The sequence below is a fragment of the Cucurbita moschata genome, unplaced genomic scaffold, assembly GCF_002738365.1.
Source record: "Cucurbita moschata cultivar Rifu unplaced genomic scaffold, Cmos_1.0 Cmo_Scf00002, whole genome shotgun sequence".
Classification (NCBI taxonomy): domain Eukaryota; kingdom Viridiplantae; phylum Streptophyta; class Magnoliopsida; order Cucurbitales; family Cucurbitaceae; genus Cucurbita; species Cucurbita moschata.
In genome coordinates, this window is record NW_019268518.1 from 7370432 (window position 1) to 7391664 (window position 21233).

At 38.5% G+C, this 21233-nt stretch overlaps 6 protein-coding genes across 9 annotated transcripts; 2 read left to right on the plus strand and 4 right to left on the minus strand.

Annotated features, from left to right (window-relative positions):
- Positions 1–31: 31 nt before the first annotated feature.
- LOC111430658 (pentatricopeptide repeat-containing protein At1g05670, mitochondrial) lies at positions 32–3426 on the minus strand. 3 transcript variants are annotated; one of them, XM_023067001.1, is made up of 4 exons: positions 805–3426; positions 466–646; positions 286–389; positions 32–215 (listed from the first exon to the last, which is right to left on the minus strand). In XM_023067001.1, the coding sequence occupies exon 1, from the start codon at positions 3326–3328 to the stop codon at positions 1007–1009; it is 2322 nt and encodes a 773-aa protein (XP_022922769.1). In that variant the 5' UTR covers positions 3329–3426; the 3' UTR covers positions 32–215; positions 286–389; positions 466–646; positions 805–1006. The 3 variants fall into 3 exon arrangements, with proteins under 3 accessions (XP_022922769.1, XP_022922778.1, XP_022922762.1); XM_023067010.1 differs by having other exon boundaries at positions 286–646; positions 809–3426; XM_023066994.1 differs by having other exon boundaries at positions 286–646.
- Positions 3427–3642: 216 nt separating this feature from the next.
- Positions 3643–10577, plus strand: LOC111430682 (COP9 signalosome complex subunit 3). Of its 2 annotated transcripts, XM_023067038.1 has the most exons (11): positions 3643–3956; positions 4285–4400; positions 4502–4748; positions 8029–8086; positions 8188–8277; positions 8839–8904; positions 9470–9559; positions 9709–9867; positions 9944–10065; positions 10156–10228; positions 10305–10577. In XM_023067038.1, exons 1-11 carry the CDS (start codon positions 3772–3774, stop codon positions 10371–10373), a joined length of 1275 nt encoding a protein of 424 aa, XP_022922806.1. In that variant the 5' UTR covers positions 3643–3771; the 3' UTR covers positions 10374–10577. The 2 variants fall into 2 exon arrangements, with proteins under 2 accessions (XP_022922806.1, XP_022922816.1); XM_023067048.1 differs by lacking the exon at positions 8839–8904.
- A 538-nt stretch (positions 10578–11115) lies between these two features.
- Positions 11116–12355, minus strand: LOC111430701 (50S ribosomal protein L27, chloroplastic-like). The gene is made up of 4 exons (XM_023067074.1): positions 12247–12355; positions 11858–12156; positions 11600–11701; positions 11116–11511 (listed from the first exon to the last, which is right to left on the minus strand). Exons 2-4 carry the CDS (start codon positions 12149–12151, stop codon positions 11335–11337), a joined length of 573 nt encoding a protein of 190 aa, XP_022922842.1. The 5' UTR covers positions 12152–12156; positions 12247–12355; the 3' UTR covers positions 11116–11334.
- Positions 12356–13168: 813 nt separating this feature from the next.
- Positions 13169–15300, minus strand: LOC111430695 (zinc finger protein 511). The gene is made up of 4 exons (XM_023067061.1): positions 15022–15300; positions 14731–14795; positions 14282–14480; positions 13169–13844 (listed from the first exon to the last, which is right to left on the minus strand). The coding sequence occupies exons 1-4, from the start codon at positions 15136–15138 to the stop codon at positions 13476–13478; spliced, it is 750 nt and encodes a 249-aa protein (XP_022922829.1). The 5' UTR covers positions 15139–15300; the 3' UTR covers positions 13169–13475.
- Positions 15301–16128: 828 nt separating this feature from the next.
- Positions 16129–17550, plus strand: LOC111430690 (peroxidase 55-like). Its single transcript, XM_023067059.1, has 3 exons — positions 16129–16417; positions 16652–16843; positions 16916–17550. The coding sequence occupies exons 1-3, from the start codon at positions 16175–16177 to the stop codon at positions 17477–17479; spliced, it is 999 nt and encodes a 332-aa protein (XP_022922827.1). The 5' UTR covers positions 16129–16174; the 3' UTR covers positions 17480–17550.
- Positions 17551–17710: 160 nt separating this feature from the next.
- On the minus strand, positions 17711–20847 carry LOC111430673 (protein NUCLEAR FUSION DEFECTIVE 4). The gene is made up of 3 exons (XM_023067023.1): positions 20140–20847; positions 18686–19620; positions 17711–18613 (listed from the first exon to the last, which is right to left on the minus strand). Exons 1-3 carry the CDS (start codon positions 20473–20475, stop codon positions 18094–18096), a joined length of 1791 nt encoding a protein of 596 aa, XP_022922791.1. The 5' UTR covers positions 20476–20847; the 3' UTR covers positions 17711–18093.
- Positions 20848–21233: the final 386 nt, after the last annotated feature.

The following is a 21233-nucleotide window of genomic DNA, read 5'->3' on the forward strand; positions in this document are numbered from 1 at the left end:
GTTCAAGAATATTCAATATTTTGAAACAACATACACCATCTTTTGAAAACTAATTAATAAAATAAAGTTGTTGAACTAAAAAAACTCGAAACGCATCCTTTACTGGCGCTCCATGAATCAGTGAGCAATGGTTTTGGCTTTCCAAGGACCTTCAGCTATAGCAGAGGAGGTGCTGCCTGGTTTGGTGTTGAGAGGTGGCGGTTCTCACGTTTTGGCTGTCCAAAATATTGATGAAATGCATTTAGATATATGGGTAAGAAAACCTCAAATTTACAATTATCTTACCTGCTGCTTGTCATCTGCAGCAGAGAATAGGCCGAGTGTTGTACCACCTTGTCAGGCTCATGACAAGACTCAAGATGCCTCCCTCCCCCCTCCACAGTTCTACACTATTGACCATTCCACAGTTCTACACTAATGACCATTCCACAGTTCTACACTATTGACCATTCCACAGTTCTACACTATTGACCATTCCACAGTTTCTTGAGAGTAGGCCACTGGTCCGGCGTTTATAATCAAACTTTGAAATAAAGGCATATGCTTTGAAGTAATAATCAAAGGAAAGAGTCTTGAATCAGCAGTATGAGATGATCTTCATGTATGTTCCAACATTCTCCCAAATACCTCCAAGGGGCGGGAGAACCTGGACAAAAATAAAAACTTGTTAGCTTGCTGAGTACCATCTATCCTTGGATGCTTCAGAACTATATGGTTTAGTAGGACTATATAGTCCTAAAGCAGCTAGAGGAGAAAGCAAGATGTTATGATGACATTGACAAGAAACAAATGGCAAGCTCTTACATACACCTAACATCTTGAAATTCAATCCTAGCACCTCCACCATCATTCCAGAAATTCTACCAATAATCTTGAAGTTCCCATGGCACTGTGCAGGTAGTTCAGATCAATAATCTATAGAGTACTGGCTTGCCTGATGAAGCTTGTGAAACTGAAATTTGATCATCACATAGAGAAATGTATTGAACTAAAAGCTCTTTCCTTTTTATCTCTCAACAAGTAGACATTTCTCGATTGCTTCATCACAGAGATCAAGAGTTATCTCCATATTTCCTTCTTCATAGAATATATCAACAAAGATATTGTATATTTCTCTATCACCGACCAACCCATGTCCTCTCATCTCTTCAAAGAGTTCCCTTGCCTCCAAAATTTTCTTCTTCTTGTAAAACCCCTTTATGAGTGCATTATATGAAGTAACAGAGGGAACATATCCTTTCTCAACCATTTCTTTATATAGAAACCACGCCTCCTTCAGATTTCGTGCTTTACAATGCCCTTTTATTAAAATATTGAAGGTGTTACCATCAGGGATCACTCCTTGATTACGCATCCCCTTGTAAATTTCAGTCGTAGCATTCATATTATTTCTAATGCAATACTGCTTCATGAGAGTATTGTATGTTACTGCATTAGGCACAATGCCCTTCTCTAGCATCCACCCTAACAGCACATCACCATCTTCAAGCATTCCCAACATACAAAATCCATTCATTAGAACATTAAATGTAACAACAGTAGGTTGAAGCCCTCTAGCTAACATCTCCTGAAGAAGTTTATGAGCCTTACCAATATCTCCTAATTTACAATAGGCATCAATGATAGTGGTATAAGTGATAGTGTCAGGATTAATTCCACCCACCTCCATCTCTGCCATCAGTCCTATTGCTTGTGCAATATTTCCAGCTTTGCAACTACCGTTAATAATCGAGTTATAAGTGCATACATTTAGTTGAAGGCCCTTTTTGTGCATCTCATCCAAAAGCTCATTTGCTGTATCCAGTTCTCCACGCTTACAAAGCCCATCAATCAGGGCACCGTAAGTCACAACATTTGGAGTCAGTCCCATTTGAACCATCTCATTATGAAGAGAAAACGCCTTCATCATCTCACCTGCTTTGCAATAAACATCGATTAGCATTGTATAAGCAACTCCATCAGGCTCGAACCCTCTGCTAATCATTTCATGGAACAAATTTTGTGGTTCTATCACCTTTCCACTTTGACCAAATCCCTGGATAAGAGTTGTATAGGTTATATAATCAAGACCGATCTTCTTAGACAACATTTCGTCAAACAGTTTATTTGCAGTTTGAACATGTCCTGATTTGTAGAAACCATGTATGAGAGTGGTGTAGACTACCTTATCAGGAACAATCTTTTGAGACATCATCTCTCTCAATACTTTTTCTGCTTCAAATGGCTTGCCAATTTTACACAAAAGTGATATTATGCTATTGTAGGTATAACTATTTGGTTTCAGTCCTTGTATTTGCATGTCATCTATAAGCTTCAATGCCTTCTTTAATTCTCCCAACTGACAATATCCATCAATCACGGTACTATAACTAACAACATCAGGTGTAGAACTCCTATAATCCATCTGCATGAGTAACCGATGGGCTTCTTTTATTTTACCCAATCTACATAAAGCATAAATAACGATGTTATAAGATGTAGTATTCCAACTAATACCATATTCTCTAAAAAACTTAATCGCCATCCCTATTTCTTCAGAATTGTTAGCCATGCGACTAAGAAAAAAATTACAAGAATCAACGGTGACAACTAATCCATAGCTCAACCATTTGTCCAACAGTATTCTTGCTTCACTAAAAGAACCAAATTCAACTAGGACCTGAAAAAATATGTCAAATGCAATGGGATTTGACCCCCAGTACTTATATGTGTATATCAGCCGGTTGGTAAATTGAGCCATTGTAACACTAACCCCCAGATTTGAGTTCAAGAAATGATCACGAACCAGCTCATGAGCCATTCTAAGATCATTTGACGCCACGGCAATGTGAATAACAATGCAACGGGCTTCCAGAGAAGGATCTCTACGAATCCGTGACCAATCAAAGAAAGCCAAAACCAAATTATATTCGTTCTTAATGTTCATCAGTACCCAAATCAGATGATCATGCCTAAAGCTGGATTCATAAGGCTTTAGAGTGCGTCGGAGGGGCTCAGAACGGCGCAACTTAATTGTAGCAGTGATGTTATGGACAAGTTCAGCATCTCTAATTGTAGGCTTCTTAGGAGAATAATCAGGAAATGGTCTGGTTTGAAGCAAAAATGAGGATGGGACTCTTTGACTTTGACTCAACCATCTTCTAGAGAAAAGAAATGGTAGAAAGTTACATGTAGAAGCTGAATTAGAAGAAACCTGTAAACATCGAAACCGGGAGGAGACGGCGCACCACTTCGTGCGCAACGGTGGAACCATCGGCAAAATATTTCCCCTTGCTGACATATGAGCTCTCCCCCATGTTCGATAAGGCATTACCCAATACCTATTCATTTGGTCTTTTGCAGGAAGGCGACCGCCATGAAAGAGCCCGCCATACAAGCAATTCTTACTGGGAAAATTGAATTGTTGCCGGAGATGAAGGGCAATTCTACTAAATGGGCCGAAAGGGAAAATAATATTTTCTTTATAAATTATATGTTTAATTTTAAATTTTTATTGCTTAAAAAAGGTATTGGGCCGAGCTTATTGGGCCGAGCTTATTGGGCCGGACATAGTGCAGAGCCCAGAAGATAGAGTTGAGGCCGTAGGACATGGGCTCAATCCCTTCTTCCAACGACCTGGTAATTCACCCATCGGATTCCGACTTGAGAAGAAAGAAAGGAGTGATCGATCAGTAGAAAGCTCCATTTCAATTGACTCTCTCGAAGGTACTCATCCTGTGCAGGTGATAGAGCCACTGTTAAGCTTCAACTGAGAGCTTCGCATTAACGATCATGGGCACGGTTGAAGTTCTCGTGGCACAAATCCAAGGGCTGTCCAGCACCGCCGGCGATATCTCACGCCTCCATACTATTCTCAAGCAATCAGAAGAACTGCTTCACTCCGACACCGCTTGTTTACCTTCTGCATTGGCTCAACTTGATGCTTCCAAACATTCTTTAGGATATCTCTACATTCTGTAAGTTTTTATTCTCTGAATTGTTCTATCTGGATGTTGGTTGTTTAGACAAATTAGGGCCTGGCCTGCCTTTCTTGTATGTTACACTACTATAGTACTATTAAGGATTCATTCCTATCGGTGAGAGATTTTTTTTGAGCAATCATTTCTTTTGGTATAAGTTTGAAGAGACGGAGTCCAAGAATTGGCGTTTGACGGGTTTGTATTGACGAGTGTGTGGTTGGAGCAGACATGGAAATGCATCTGATTAAATCCTTTTACCATTTTCATTTTTGAATATGTATGCAGAGGGACTAACCTATAATGTTTTCTTGAAATATATTTGCAGAGAGGCATACACATCCGTTCCAATTTCACAAGAGCAATACAGTTCAACTGCTCTGACTATTTCAAGATTTCTCTCTTCTTGCAACCCGGAGCAGATTCGTTTAGCACCTGAAAAATGCAAGTCATTCCTGAAAATTGATCGTTATTATTAATAACATGTGTGATTACTGCTATCTGGATTTTCGACTATCTTTAATCTGATTCTGCCGATTGTGCAGTCGTCTCAGTTTGCAAGAGGTTGAAAGATCAAGTTGTCCTACTTGAAGCTCCAATTAGAGGGGTGGCTCCACTTCTTACTGCTATTAGAAAACTCCAGATCTCTTCAGAACATTTAACCACTATACATCCGGAGTTTCTCCTTCTTTGCTTATTAGCCAAGTGCTACAAAACTGGCAGATCTATATTGGATAATGATATTCTTGAGGTTGATCAACCAAGGGACCTGTTTCTTTATTGTTATTACGGGTGAGTTACTTTTCTTCTCCACCGTGAACTCTCAATTGATGTATTTTTCCTTCATTAGTAAAGATGCATTTGATTATTTCATGTTTTTTGTCAACTTGGTTATTCCTTCATATGTTATTTCTCAAAGTTTATATATATATATATTTTATTTTTGCAAATGCTATCTTCTCTTTCTTTCTTTCTATCTTTCTTTATTATCCCCCTTCTCTTGGATGTTGATTTCATTCTATGTCATCTTTGAGGACTTTTATGGTGCATCTAAAATATGTTTAGTGGTCAATGATTTAGGGTGAAAAGGCTTTTATAGTGCTTCCATATGGAGTTCGGCTGCTTTTCTAGCTAAGCAAGAATTATAACGTTAAGAAATTTTATGGTGTATGTGAAACATCTTATGTAGTTAATCTAGGTTTCTTTGACTTATTTCATATTATGCTAATGAGTGTGCTACCATTTAGTCAAAATTTTCTATTGAGCTCTTTTTGAGCTCTGTTGTTTGGAGGAGTAGATCATATTTACTTTTTGTTGTATTGTTTTTCCTTTTGTTGTAGTAGCTCGTTAGGGTTTGTTACAATTGGGTGCAACTTTGACTAATTTTGGTGGAACACCTTTTACCTTTTACCTTGCAACATAGGTTTCTTGAAACTTTGAAGACATTTAATAGGTGACACTACAGTTTAAACCCATAACCTCAAGGCACCTGGTCTATAGTTTGTTTCTTTGTCCATTCAACTAGCTAGTGGCGTCTGTGTGTTTTGCTTTACGATAGTGTTATTATTGATGTGACTATGGATGAGATCAACATCTTTTATATATATATATATATATTTTTTTTTTTTTAAATAAGGATAATACATGATATATTTGAAGACTTCATGCCCATCAGATTGGTAACCAACTAATATAAAATTAATAATAAAATCTTGGATGAGGGGAGTGCTCTCCACACTATTTTCAGTTTCTAGGGCCTTTTTTTGTTGGGAGATGGGTTCTTGAAGAAACTTTTGTTGCTACCGAATCAATCAAAGATTATGGGGAGTAAAATTTGTAAAAAGGGAGGTTTGTTGGAGAGTATTATAATCATGTTAATTGGGATTTTTGGACAGTTTTGTGAAAAAAAGGGATTTGGGCTGGTTTGTTGGAGATCCCCATTTAAAACTATCTTCTAATGGAGGACCTCTTTGTGGTTAGCAAGCTCAAAATTAAAATCTTTTCAACTAAGAGAATTAGGTAGGGCGATCCTCTCTCATTGCTATTGGGAGGCCTTTTTGTAAACCTTTGGTGTGATGGGAATAACTCATCACCCCTCCTTGTTTATGTTTTTTTCGCTAATACAATTTTTCATTTCTTATAAAAAAAAATACCTTCGTGAGCATTCCTTTTCCTCATAGTGGTTCACATACTTAAATAAGTTCTCATCTAGAGAGATAGATAGGTACTTGGTTGAAAGTTATATGTTGGAAGGAATAAGGTTCAAATATTCCTAGGCTATGATCAATTGGGATACGTTTTTTGTTTCTAGCATTAATTGTTACATTTTCCCCACGCCTGCGAGGCATGAGGCTTTTTCATTGTTTCCTACTTGGATCTTTTATTATGGTGTAATCTTAGGTCAATTACATTTTGGATCCCTGCCATGATTAAAATATTCTGCCTCCTTACAGGAAGACTAACTTTTGTTCAATTTGTTTTAAAAGTAGGATCTCTCCGTATCCTCAAAAGGGTGGAGAAAATTATATCTCAAAGTCTATTGAAGAGGGTAGGTTGAAGATATGAAATTTTTTACTTTTGTGGCTAAGTGGTTATAGCTAGTAAGGCAAAATAGGTGACATCTAGCAAAGTGGAACAGAACACGACTATAGTAACTCAAGACACTTTCAGGAACTGATGGAAGGCTATTTCTATGGGTCTCTCTTGCTTTTCCAAATTATTCAAGTTTTCCATTGGGGAGGGATCTAGGTGTATTTTTGGAAGGGTGATGATCTTCTTTATTTCTTTTTCCACCTCTATAACCTTTAAGAGGTTTTTTTTCCTGATATAGAAGCTCGGGTTATCCTCTCTGCTTTCCTTCTATATGATTTTCCATCTTTGCCCGAGGTACTAAGACTTTCATGGTTGGACTCCAAGTCCCAATGAGTGCTTTCTTATCAATCTTTTCGCATTGAATGCTCTTCCTTTTCATAGATTACCTTTCTTGTCCTATGCTTTGCAAGGTTAAGTTTTCCTGAAATCTTGAAAATTTTTCATGTTTGGTAGTGATAAAGTATTGATATAGAACTAAATTTGTCATAACCTATCAACTTAATCTTCCAGGTTTATTGGTGATTTCACCCAACATTAGAGCAGGAGATTCGATAATCGAACCCCTGTAATATCTTTTCCTCCCCAATTACTTTTTTTTTTTTCACTTGTTAGGTCTTCTACAAGTTTTCAAGTCCCCAAGTGAGGAGTGTTAAAATATTAATATAAAATTAAATTTACCATAATCCATCAACTCAAGTTTTTGGATTGATTTATGATTTAATAAGTAGCTTATATGAGCATTAAGACCACTATCTTTGTTCAAGGGTCGTTGTCTATTGGTTTTGGATATTTAGTAGTTTGTCTTTTGTAAATGCATGTTAGAGGACTTAGATTATATCTCATGGAGATGTCAATTTTCTATGGCTGGACATTTCGGGGGTGTGACATTGGCCCTAAATTGGAAATTTCATTGAAGACAACCGAAAGGCTTTTCATGAGTTGCTTTTGTTGTGAAGAGATGGAGGAGATTTTTTAGGGTGTAAAGGAGTATTAGGTGGAGGAATGGTTTGGCCCATTTTATGCTTCCCTCTGCCCTTTATATGTATTCTTATTTTTTGAAATGATCATTTATCTTTTATTTTTAACAACCGGAGTATATTTGTCTATTGTTTATTTTGTTTTCGTGGCTTCCTTTTGTTTCAGGCTTTTATTTGTTAATTAGCTTGTTAGCTGACTTTCATTCCTTGTTAATGAAAGTTTGGTTTCACATTTAAGTTTCTTTTTTATTTTTTATTTTTTGAAAAATCAGGCCTCTCCGACTTCATTTATTCAATCATTTAACTGTCTTATAAAAGACATTTATTTAATAGGAAAGCAACTAACTATGTTTAAGCAGGCTTGTTGTAAGTTGTGAATGACATTGTCCTTCTAAAAAAATGTGATACATAATTTAATTCTATGAGATCATTCATATGCTGAGATTCAATTTTGTCTTTCTCTATAAATAGGGATTTTCTGATGATATTTTCTTATGTGACAGGGGGATGATTTGCATAGGACTAAAGCTATTTCCTAAAGCGCTTGAGCTTCTTCATAATGTGCACCATCTAATGGAACTCTTTCCATTGATACTTTTGATTTGAATTTTTTAACGTGTTTTTGGATGATCTGACAGCCACTCCCCATATTTTTGTTACAGGCTGTAAGTTCTCCGATGTCATCAATGAATGCTATAGCTGTTGAAGCATATAAAAAGTACATTTTGCTCTCCCTCATTTACAATGGACAAGTATGCTACTCTTTCTATCTGCTTTATTGTTAGTTTTTATCATTGATTTTAAGGCCTCAAATATTTGGAAATGAGGAAGGAATATCTGGGGGTTGTTTTTTAGATTTCATCATGTTAGGAGTATAAAATATGAATTCTGTTCTTGCTTCTTATATTGAATACTGGTACAATTGTCAATCAGATCTTAGCGTTAATAAATATTCTCATATCTCTGTTTTTTTAGCTTTTTATGGCTCTACTATCTCCATATTTGTCACCTTTCTGATGGTAACTATAAGCCTCGACCTACGGAAAAAAATCTCGAAAAAATGAGATGTTCCACCAAGGAGGTGGGTAATGTGTAATTATTATTTCCTCAACAAGGATGTAAATTATGTGATCATCGTTGGATTTTGACTAGCTGAGCAAACTACCTCGAATATTTGTTTCATAGAATTTTAAACATAGTAACACTTTGCAGCATAACGGGGTTCTTGTTGCTTTTAGCTTTGAGTCACTTAGTATGCTTTTATTTCCTATGATGTTAAGGGGACTAATTTGCCTCTACATGCATGATGGCAGTTTTCGATTAGTCTCCCGAAGTACACTTCTTCAGTAGCACAGAGAAATTTGAAAATTTTCTGTCAGGTACTGTAAATTTGTACTGAAAAGCTTCTCTTTGTTCATGGACAAATACTTAGATACATTTATTTCAATGTTTGATTTCAACAAAATGTGAAGTTGCCTCATTTTGAAACTGTAGGAATCAATGATCATTTTTGGATTTAGTTATCAATTTTAGAAATGAAAATCAAATCCATCAATGGAACGATGGATCTAGACTTGCTTGAAATTAGAAATTTTCTTTGCCATGAGTGATGCAGTTCTTTATTGCAATCCTGAAAAATTGTCCATCAAGCTCTAGATGTAGATGCCATCTAGATTGTATATAGGTGGAGCGCAATCTTATTTATGATTGATCAAAGCAGCATTGTGGGTATAATAGATATAAATTGCTCTTAGAGTGAATGATTTAGTGCTGGTCTCATTTGGTATATTTTTGCTTCAAATGTGCTGATGGAAACTATGCATTTGGGTTACGAAAAAATGTATTATCATATCCAGTTGCTATCCATGTGCTTGTATTCCCCTTCCCTTTTCTGTGATCCAAGTGACGTGTCTATGCTACTTGTTTTTCTTTCCTCTTCTACAGCCCTACATTGAACTGGCAAATAGTTATAGCACGGGAAACGTTGACGAATTAGACACTGTTTTTCAAACGAACAGGGAGAAATTTGAAAATGTAAGAATTCCTATTTCACTATGTTATCACTTCAGATTGGTCCAATTAAATGGTGTGTGCATGCAGCAGAGAAGAGACCTTTGGTTTGTCGATCTATCATCTGTATGCTTCTGGGTTCTTGATATGACTTATTGGTCGTGTTATACCAGGACAACAATCTTGGACTCGTGAAGCAGGCTGTATCTTCTCTGTATAAACGCAACATTCAGAGATTGACGCAGACGTACTTGACCCTCTCTCTTCAAGATATAGCCAATTCTGTTAAACTCAACAGCCCTAAGGAAGCTGAAATGCATGTGCTACGAATGGTAATTTCAGAATTGCCGGATTAATATATTAATCAACCTCCATCTCTTGTAATATCAGTTCTTGTTCCAATTTTAGATCCAGGACGGTGAGATTTTTGCAACAATTAATCAAAAGGATGGAATGGTCAGCTTTCTAGAGGATTCTGAACAGTACAAATCCTGCAAGATGGTTGAGCATATTGACTCGTCGATCCAGAGGTATGATGTTTGGGATTGATTGATTGTGGGATGTTCGGTTCAGGTTTTAGCAATACTTCATTGCTCTTTTCCTTCCTCTACTCGCTACAGGATGATGAAACTTGCGAAAAAGCTGACTGCAATGGATGAAAGTATATCATATGATCCTCTGTATCTAGCAAAGGTGAGCATCTCTAAATCAAAATCTCATTTTGAATTGTAGATAGGTAAAACTATAAAAAGAAAATTGCTGTTTTCAGGCTGGAAGAGAGAGGCAGAGATTCGATTATGATGACTTCGATTCTGTTCCTCAAAAATTTAATATTTGAATGGATAACCGCACCCTATGTACTGTGGATATTATAGAACAGGAAATTTTGAGGAGAGCAATGCAAAATGATTTGTATCTTTTTCCTTCCTCGCGTTATTGTTCCAAGAGACGAAGCCTGTTAAAAGGCCATTTGCTCCTCGTGAGAAATGTATGTTTGTAATCCGTCCTCTTTTCTCAAAAACTAATTTTGCGTTTGCCCTTTCTTCAAGTGTCTAATTCCATCCTGTAATATCCTCCCCGGTTTTTGAATGGGACACACAGATAAGGCTTCTGAAAGTTATAAGATAAAAGTCTAAACATTTAGTTATTAAGTAGACGTCCAAAGCACATCAACAATGAGACTAATTTCTTGTTCATCTTCCGACGAGATCCAGGAAGACTAATTTTCAAAATTGAAAGATTACATATGTAGAATTTAATGTATAATTTCCTCGTAATAAAAGTTGTTGATTTTACCCCCTGATGTCAAGATCATCTAGCTCGATAGCATTCGGGTCGAGAATCACATTGGGAAGTCATTTGATAACTTATTTGATTGATGGTTTTTATCCACAGAGGAATACCAGGAATATGTTATGACTTTCTTTTCAGTATCTTATGCACCATATCCTCAACTTTCTTATGTTATCAATTCCCAATAAACAGAATTTGTCGTATGCCATTTCAACAGAAGATTCATCAAAATCACTCAGTATTATCTGTTATATATGCCATTCTCTTCTCACAACGAAGTCAACAAAAAGCAGCGTAAGTTGTCATCTGAGATATTTCCAAAATTGGGTATGAATTTGACAGAAAATCTCAAGGGCAAGAAGTAGAACAAGGGAGTATTGGTCGTTGAGAATAATTATGAAACATGTTCCAGTGCAGAAAACAGAAGCTAGTGAAGCAGACCTTCTTACTGCAACAGATCATCAGAGCTTTTCAACAAGCAGAGAATGAAGAGTAGCCTCTGGAGATCAGCCAATTGGATTGGTTTCTGGTGCATCAGTGGAAGCTAATACTAGTTGAGCTTGAGCAACAACGCCTTCCTTCCTTGCTTTCTTGCGCTCTCTTTGCAGCCTGAAATACTCCCTCTTCCTTGCTCTATAGCTGTTGGGATTCTCAGGCTGCACTTCTCTTGGGTACACACTCACCTGCAATCAAATAAGTATAACACTTCATTCCTGCAATGTAATTTACACTACCCACATATTGAAGAAAAGTCTAGGTTCGAAGTGAAACCTTCTTCTTGTCAGGTCCATACTTCTCAAATTTTACAAGCCCATCAATCAATGAGAAAATTGTATGGTCCTTGCCAAGCCCCACATTCTTTCCGGCATGGAACTGAAACGAATGGTACAACAACAGAACTCAATTACAAACAATTGATGTACGTCTGCGTTTTAACCCCTCCCATGCTCATAAATGCTCTAGACCATGGGCGGAACGGGTATCCACTTCAAAATTGAAGTGAAAAAAATGCGTGGATGGAGGAATTACCTTGGTTCCGCGCTGGCGGACGATAATGGAACCGGGCTTGGCGACTTGATCACCAAAGATTTTGACGCCGAGCCTCTGGCCTTTAGAATCGCGGCCATTCTTGGTGCTTCCAGCTCCTTTCTTGTGTGCACTTTCTATGGTTAAAGGGAATCTGTTAGGAAAGGAGACGGAGAGGTTGGGAGGGGGTTGAATGGAGCCGAAATCGCCCTTGAAGAAGGAAGAAGAAGAGGAAGAGACCAGAGAGAGGCCTCTGAATGCACCAACTAGGTTTAAGGTCATGGCTGTAACAGGCATTTCCGCTGTGACCAGAAACAAATTTTGAAGCGCAGAAAATGAATGAACAAGTGGAAGGGACGAAACAGGATTGAAGACGGGGAGCGAATGCGAACCTTATCCTTGGAATCACAACCGCCGCAATTCTACAGAAACTGTAAGACAGAGGCAAAAATGAAACGACGACGCTATGGCCAAGCTTAAAATTTAATGTTCCAAAGCCAAGCCAAGCCAAGGGCACATCTTGCATTTTAATCACAAATCATTTGCATTCCTGGTTTCGAATGATGATTTGTAATTTAGAAAAGTCATATAATATAAAATGAAATTATAAAGAATAAGAATACTTTCATTTAGGGATGTCCACGAAGCAGGGAGGGGACGGGAAGCCTTACTCATCCCCATCTCTACCATCTATTTCATTCTTCATTTCTGTGAAATCCTCCCTCTATTTTTGTGGAGATCGAAGCAGGCCATGAAAAGTTTTCGGGGATGATCACATGAATAAAATTTAAAAATTCTCTCTTTGAAAATATATTTATATTTACATGACGAAAAATATAATTCCGTCTCCGACCCTATTTATCTATCGGATAAAAATCCCTACCCCACACTCTCTCTCTGTCTAAATGGATAATTTCACCCCATTCGAAATTGGGCCCCGAATTAAATGGACATTTCTACTTTCACTTATCCTAACTATGGATGGTAACTTTTGACTTAGTTTTGATGGTTTCATTTGTAGTCAACTAAAACGAACTCATCAATTATTCAAAAGAGGTTTAGAGTTAAACATCGATTATTCAAAAGAGGTTAAAGAGTTAAACAAAAAGAGGTTAAACAGTTAAACCTCAATTATTCAAAAGAGGTTAAAGAGTTAATATGTTTAACGCAGGCATTCACACTTAAACCATTCAAATATATTGTTTGCAATAACTTACGTTTACATTAATGCATTGAAATATCCTTTTAATCTCATTAGAATCGAGACTCAACATTTCTAGCGACAATATTTCCTTCATAACTAGGATAGGCAAATTTCAATATATTTTGATTCTTTTACTAAGATAGTAAATTGCAAGTCAAATAAAAACTAATTCTGCTATCTTGAGATGCAAGATCTTCCCATCATTTCACATATTATCTCAAATTACATCCCAACTACAAAATAACTACGAATCATCCCATTGATGAGGGTAAGGATCTATATATCAAATGAGAAAAAACTAACCACGTTGCAGCACCAGATACCCTTGAGAAGAACTAAGGAAAAAACAGCAAAAATGGGAAGCAGATGAGCTAGAACTGATAGGTACTACCCTTACTTGGTCTAGATGCAGAACTCTTATTTGTTTGACCCTGCTGTTGAGGAGTCCGAAACTTTTTCACGCTGAACTGCTCGAGGAACAAACGTTAACCCTCGAGTGTGCCTTCGACCAAAGCTGACTGATGATGGAGTTGAGTCCGAAGTACTTAGTTTAGATACTCCCAAAATGAGGCCATCCATAGTTTCATTCTCGACTTCCATTATGGAAGTTTCTTCCCTTGGTTGAAGTACTTGTTTTCGATATAATTTCTGTCTTTGTTTCTTAGAAGGAGGAGCCTTCTTAAAGAATTCAAATGAAGCAGAAAACTTATGTTTGTCCACTAGATGCTGCTGTCTGCTTTTGTAGCTCTTGAACTTCAACCCACAACCTTCCACCAGGCATTCATACTGTGAAATATTTCAAGTTACATCAATCAGTAGCATATTTAAAGTGAAATGATAATATAATCTAAAAAAGAGATGGGGTTATATGACTTATCCTTTCATTCTATTGCAACAATGCTACTCTTATTCTGTTTCAGTGTTCTTCTCGACCAAGAATTTGGAAAAGAAATCAAGTTTACAATTATACTAGTAGGTCAGTCCCCCAGAAAACTAAAGTCCGATCCCTCCCCACTAACAATGATCAAAAGCTTCATGCTCAAGTCTGTTGTCCTAAACATACAGAGCAATAACAATATATGAACTATTGAAACTTCAACGTAGACCTCAAAGCCCCAACTCGATAAAAAGGACAATGTGAAGCATAAGTAATTCCCTGTATCTACAGATCAGTACAGATGCAGAACAGAAATATATAGGATAACAAGTTCGGAGTTATATACCATGTCATAGCCACGAGCAACTTTGGCTTGAAAGAACGAGTCGTGTGCCTCAGACACATGCAGACTAAGCAGTCGTGATGTTGGATATACTCTTGGGCAAACTGAACAAGAGGCAGTATGACGTGAATTGTAGTGATCTTCAAAGTCATCCAGCGATTTCAAGTGCGCACCACAACCGACTATTGGGCAAAAGATTTTCCTATACAGATTACAATGACAAATTCCAATAATAAAACACTGGAAACTCGAGAATGGACTGTTGATGATACATTGAAAATAAAGAAAGAAATACTGAAATAGTCAACACAAACCATTGGTTCCAACTTGGCTATGAATTTTCCTCTAGGAATTTGTAACCAATCCAATTAATTTGAACTTCTAAAGAGTTCTTGAGACTTGTTAACATCTAAAGTCATGATATATGAGCAGATAGCAAACTAAAGCTTTACCTGCCGACATCAACTACCATATTATGAAGCTGGAACTTTTCATCTTCGGTTAAATCCAAGGCAACCTTCAAAATTATACGAAAAACAAGAAGAAACGGAATATCATGAGCGTCAATAGTAGGGATTAGAATGAAAACCGCGCAAGTCAACAAACAGAAAGCTCAAAACCTAGCAAGCTACAGTATCAATCAAACAAACATACTCATAATCATGCTTTGACAAGAGTTGATTTCATGAATACAGTATAAAATGAGCAACAAACAAACGCATACAGGAGAGAGCCACAAAAACCTGTTTGGCTAAGATTTCGCGCTCGACATTTCCAGAGGCGAAGAAGGGAGAATCAGGGTCGAACCTCCGTTGGAAAGGCTTCCAGTACGGAAACTCCGATTGTGGTTCAACTTCCATGGTACCGTTGCAAGAAGGAAGATTCTTTCAATTTGGTTTGAAATTGAACCGCTGAATGCCAAAGTGACGCTAATCAACCTTCAAATTTCAATCGTCGAAATCTCCTGATCGGGATCCGACCCGCCGCACTCCGGGTTAGACCCATCCAGCAATATATCCGATTCAAATTTTGTAATTATTTATTTATTTATTTATTATTATTATTATAAATTGGTAATCGGATGAATATCTCAAATCAAATCAACTCAAATGTATTAATTGAGTGATCACGGGTGAATTTGACAAGATTTTTTTTGGCTCATAGTTTTCACCCATGAACGACGACTCGGTGTTCCAGTAGCACCCGTGCCAACTTCGATAGCCTCGACTTCAGCCTCTACTAGAGCAAGATGACCTACGTAAGGCTGGAACACTGGAGTTTACAATACAACATGTAACAACCTATGCACCACTAGCAGATATTGTCCGCTTTGCCCCGTTATGTATCATCGTCAGCTTCACAATATTAAAACGTGTCTATTAAGGAGAAGCTTTCATATTGTTATAAAGAATGTTTCGTTCTATCTTCAATCGTGGTGGGTACTCACACAACATAAATTGAATTAAGAGGTCGGATGTTCAAATATTCTACCACACATTGTTTATTCCTCTGGTTGTTAGTCAACGTCTACCATTTTCCACTGAAGCCAAGGGCAATCAGGCTGCACATGTGAATGGACGCGCTTGGTTACAATCAAACGACGTCGTCCTAGATTTGTTGATGCGTCATTTTCATCCCCTGGCTCCATTTAGGGGCGGTTTTGTCATTTGCACCTCACTTATTATATAATTACTTCATCATGCTTGTGTTGAATATTATATATTATTAGATTAACTAAACGACTCGAAAACTCCATTGACACGTCTTGCTACAGTGATCGAACTGATTTCGACTCTCATTAAACCTTCCTCAGATCATACCTATATTTCATTAACAAATAAACAAAGAAGCCAATAAAATTGTGGGTATAAAAAGAAAACAAGGGGCACCAATAAAATGGGAGTTGGAGAGAGAATGGAATTAAAGGGGTTTTGGAAGGGAGAAATAATGGTGTGGCTGGTTGTACTAATGGTGATCGTTGTTAGAAGAGGAGAGGGGCAGCTGGTGCAAAATTTTTATGGATCCAGCTGCCCGGACGTGGAACAAATAGTGAGGCAAGCCGTTCAGAATAAGCTCTCTCAAACTTTTATTACCATTCCCGCTACTCTCCGTCTCTTCTTCCACGACTGTTTTGTTGAGGTATATTCGCCGTATTTACTTATAATTGATTCAAGACGGCTAAAGTGATAAAATTAAATGGTTAAATCGTAAAGGTACTTTTTTTTTTTTTTAATAAAGAAAATTATTTTCATGCACGTATTATGAATTAGTTGGAAATTAATGAAATTTTAAAGGATTTATTATCGCATTAGTCCGGTTTAAACGCCTAAAGCAACTAATCTTGTTTACCTTATTCTTTGTCCTTTGTGGCAGGGATGCGATGCTTCAGTGATGATTTCATCGCCGAGCGGAGACGCCGAGAAGGATGCTCAAGATAACCTCTCCCTCGCCGGAGATGGTTTCGACACCGTCGTTAAGGCTAAGCAGGCCGTTGAAGCCGCCTGTCCCGGCAAAGTGTCATGCGCGGATATATTGGCTCTCGCCGCCCGAGACGTCGTTGTCCTCGTAAGTCACCGCCGCCCTTCTTCTTCTTCTTCTGAAACCAATTAAATCTCACAATTGATTCATGACTTGCAGGCCGGAGGCCCAAATTTCAACGTCGAGTTAGGACGGCGTGACGGCCTCATTTCCAAAGCCTCACGCGTCGACGGCAATTTACCATCTCCAAATTTCGACCTAAACGCTCTGACTTCAATCTTCGCCAAAAACGCCCTCTCGCAAACCGACATGATTGCTCTCTCCGGCGCCCACACCATCGGCGCCTCCCACTGTAACCGCTTCGCCGACCGCCTCTTCTCCTCCTCCGGCGCTGATTCCTCGCTTAACCGAGCCTACGCCGAACAGCTAAAGCAAGCCTGTCCTCGAAATGTTGACCCAAACGTCGTGGTCCAGCTAGATCCGACCACTCCTAACACGTTCGACAACGTGTATTACCAGAATCTAATAGACGGGAAAGGACTATTCAAATCGGACGAGATTCTGTTCACGAGCTCGGCGTCGAAGTCGACGGTGGTGGAATTTGCGAACAATGGAGGGGAGTTCAATGCCGCATTTGTGGCGGCGATGAGGAAGCTGGGGAGAGTTGGGGTTAAGACGGGGAGGGCGGGAGAGATAAGGAGAGATTGCAGCGCCTTTAATTGATTGGGAGAGATTGATGGAGCTTTAACAATGGCTTCCATACAATTGAATAAAGACCACATTAATTAACAACACGACATTAATTAACAACAACAACAACAACATTATTTGCTCCAAAATTATGTTCATTCATAATATTAATTAAACGGGAATTTATCTTTCGAATCATTTCAACAAATAATAATAATAATAAAAAAAAACTACCACATAATATTTTATCTAAACAGACAAGACGACAAAAATTGCCAAAATAAATAAATAAATAAATAGCATTTTTTAAAAATTCACCGACCAATAATGGTGAATCCTCAATATAAAATGTTCCACAACAATTATATATATATATATATATTCTTTTTTTTTTTTTTTGAAGGGAGGAAGGGAGGAATGTGGCACATGAAGATGACTGTTTCTCTTCCACCCGACTGCAGTCTGCAACACACAGGAAAAAGCTTTTACATCAAAGGGTGAAGAATTCTTAAGTGTAACAGTGAAGCAAATATCCATTTCGGGTTCTCGGGTTCTCGTGTCGTTCTTGCAATGCCATCCGAGCAAATAATTCACTCCATCTCAAAATAACAAACATGAAAAAGAATAACACGACGAATGAAACCGGTCTAGGAGAGCGTCGAAGCTCGGGATTTTCCATACAGGTTGTAGTACACACCTTTTGTCCGGTGCACCAAAATCAAACTTAACATGCCTGCAATAGCACAGAATCCAGCCATTATCATACAAGTTAGAAAGAAACATATAGCACCGTCGCACTTGAGCGGTGCATCGACATGAAGTCTGCTGAACCAAACTGATGAGGAGCTCTGCAGCTGTGAGAGACCATTATGTGCTTGCTTCTCTGCTTCACTATCATATATACTGCTCGCGATTAGGCCCGAAAATATCAGAGATCCCATCGGAGTTGAGAGAGTCAGGAAGTTGTATAAAGCACCAAACTTTTTCAACCCAAACAATTCCGAGGCAGTAGCAGGCACAATTGCCCAGTGAGCCCCGTATCCGAGCCCCGTGATGAGTGTGCCAATGTACATTGCCCCGGGCCATCCCATACCGATGAAGATATGCCCAAATATCATAAGGAATTGTGCAGTTGCCATAGCAATAGGCCTTGGATAAGCATAATCTCTGTTCAACAAAAGTATGAAGTATTAAGAGAAGTATACAGTTTCATGACTCTAACTGAAATCATTTTCGTACCTCACAACGATCTCAGAGAAGTATCCGCCACCGACACGGCCAAGAAAGTTCCATATGCTGATCAGGGATACAAAAATATGCGTATTATTATAGCCTAAAGATTGGCTCATCTGTCCGAGGTTATCGATCACGGTCAACCCAGTTCCAGAGCCAAGGAGAAGGGAGAAGAATATAAGCCAAAAGTCTGCTTTGATCAAAGCTTGACCCAAAGTAAAGTCCTCCCCTCTACGAGGACCCTTCCTCCTCTTGACTCGTACTGCTCCTTCTGCAGCTGCCTGCAATAGTCTTGCTTGCAACTGAGCAATGCGTTTTTGTCGCTCCGACGCAGGGAGTAAGTCCTCTCCCTCTGATTTTTCATCTTCGACCTCACTAAATATCACTTCATGACCATCTGGTTCGGATCTAGCAGGTTCCTGTTTAGGTGACTGTTGTAGGAGAGCCTCTTGCTCGGGATACGCCGTTGTTTCCGAGCTAAAAGTCAATATCACAGGAATCAAAAAGGGAGTAAGAAGGATAACAAACATAACAGCAGTGAAAATGGCTATCACAGTGGGGCTCAAATCAACAAGATCCTCAACAAGCATGACTCCCATAAGATATGCAGCCAAAAGGAGGCAGACACCATAAACACTACTAAAGCTCACGCCATCGGACGGCCTCACTTGTCGATGACCAGCAACGGGTCGGATAAAAAACATCATACCAATAGCCACAAGTGCAGGACCTACTGCTATCATGAATATAAGATTGGCTGAATCAGGGAAATGCATGATTGCATATATTTGAGTCAAAATCGCACCACTTAAACCAGCAAAGCCTTTCAAGATCCCGACCACCGGACCCCTACTCTTCGGGAAGTTTTGTACGCAAGAAACCAGAGAAACTGTGTTGAAGTATGTCTCCCCATTCGTTCCCACAAACACAAGAACGCACATCTGCACAATGATATCCATACTTAACCAACCAGAAATTGTTCTTAAACTTCAACAGATTAGAGTGGCTCAGTAGCCAACGCACAAGCTAAGATTGATTCAGGACCTTTCAAAACAACTTTTTAATAGCCTCAATCAACATATAGATTCAGCAAATCCATTTGTAACGTATTTTCATAGCAATCAGTGTTTCCATCATTGAATATTCAACAAAATTGCTTCTATAATCTCAGTGAAACATTTTATCAAACAGATAAGCTGCATCCCGCCGAGTTTTTCGACAACCCATCTCAAGAAAAAATCATCCCCCCCACACCCAGATGCGCTTTTGAGAGTAATCAACTCGTTGACCACTTCGCAAATTTTGAAACCATTCTCAATGAGGATCTGATAATGGATATCCGTTTCGAACTATCGAGGGACGAAGATCCAAACCCACAAAGAAATGGAAATGGAATCCGAATAGAAACTCAAACAGAGGAATTAAAAGACAAAAAAAAGGGGGAAAGATTTGAAACTTACAGCCCAGAGAGGCAAAACAGGAGCTCGACCAGTGACGATGAGCCAAACCCAACCATACCCAATAAAGTTATTGAGAGCACCGACTAATAGAGTTCCCCAGAACGGCAATATCTCCGACAAGGTTCCGGCCAAAATGCCAACGCTATCGCCAAGATCCTTCGCGACACCGAGCCGCGCAATTTGCTTCTGATTATAACTCAAATTCGTCTTGATCACCGGCGATATGCTTCCGAAAAGATACCCAATTCCAGCGCAAGATTGAACCCATATTGCAGCTACAAAAACCAACCATCGGTTGTTCAAAAAGGCCACAAGCTTCTCATTCACCCGACCCATTGAATGCCCACAACCCCAACTCTGTCCGATTAAGCGCCCGTCGGGAAACTTGGATGCGAGAATGGAGGTAAGGAATAGAGGAACGTGTAAAAGAGGAGGTCAATTGGCAGAGAGGCGTGGGACAAACACAGCGCAGGCAGTGAGAGACGGGGAATGATAACGTGGGGTCGAGCGATGGAAATGGGTGGCAAAATAAAGAAGGGTTATTTTGATTATTTATTAGAAACACAAACATCCCCATGAATATGATAGCGCTCACACAACTGTTCTGATATGCAAGCCCCATACGCAAGAAACTTGAAGCTGGCAATGGCTACCTCCATCAAAATTAGAACAACACAACGAAGCAAAATTGAAAATCTGCCAGAAATTTTACCTTTTCAAACACTTGCTGTTTGTTATGCTGATCCAATTTAAAGCCTCCAGCCTTTTGAAATCCAATCATCAAGTCTGTTCATAAAGTTTATTAAACTTTAGGGTTATAATAATTGAGTAAATTAAAAAGATTTTAACTTTTTTATCCTTTGATTGCCAAATTGAACCTCGGGAGTGGATAACGACGATGACACATACAAAGGCTGATCCACATCTACTTCCGAAGGTTGTCGGTATCCACTTCATTTCATCAATTTTCTTTATTCGATCAACCACAAACAAAACCATGTTTTGTTTTTTTGTATCTTTAAAATAAAAATGTTCAAAATTTTGGTCGTGAAAATCATAACATATTTTTTAATAAAAAAGTATTAAAATAAAAG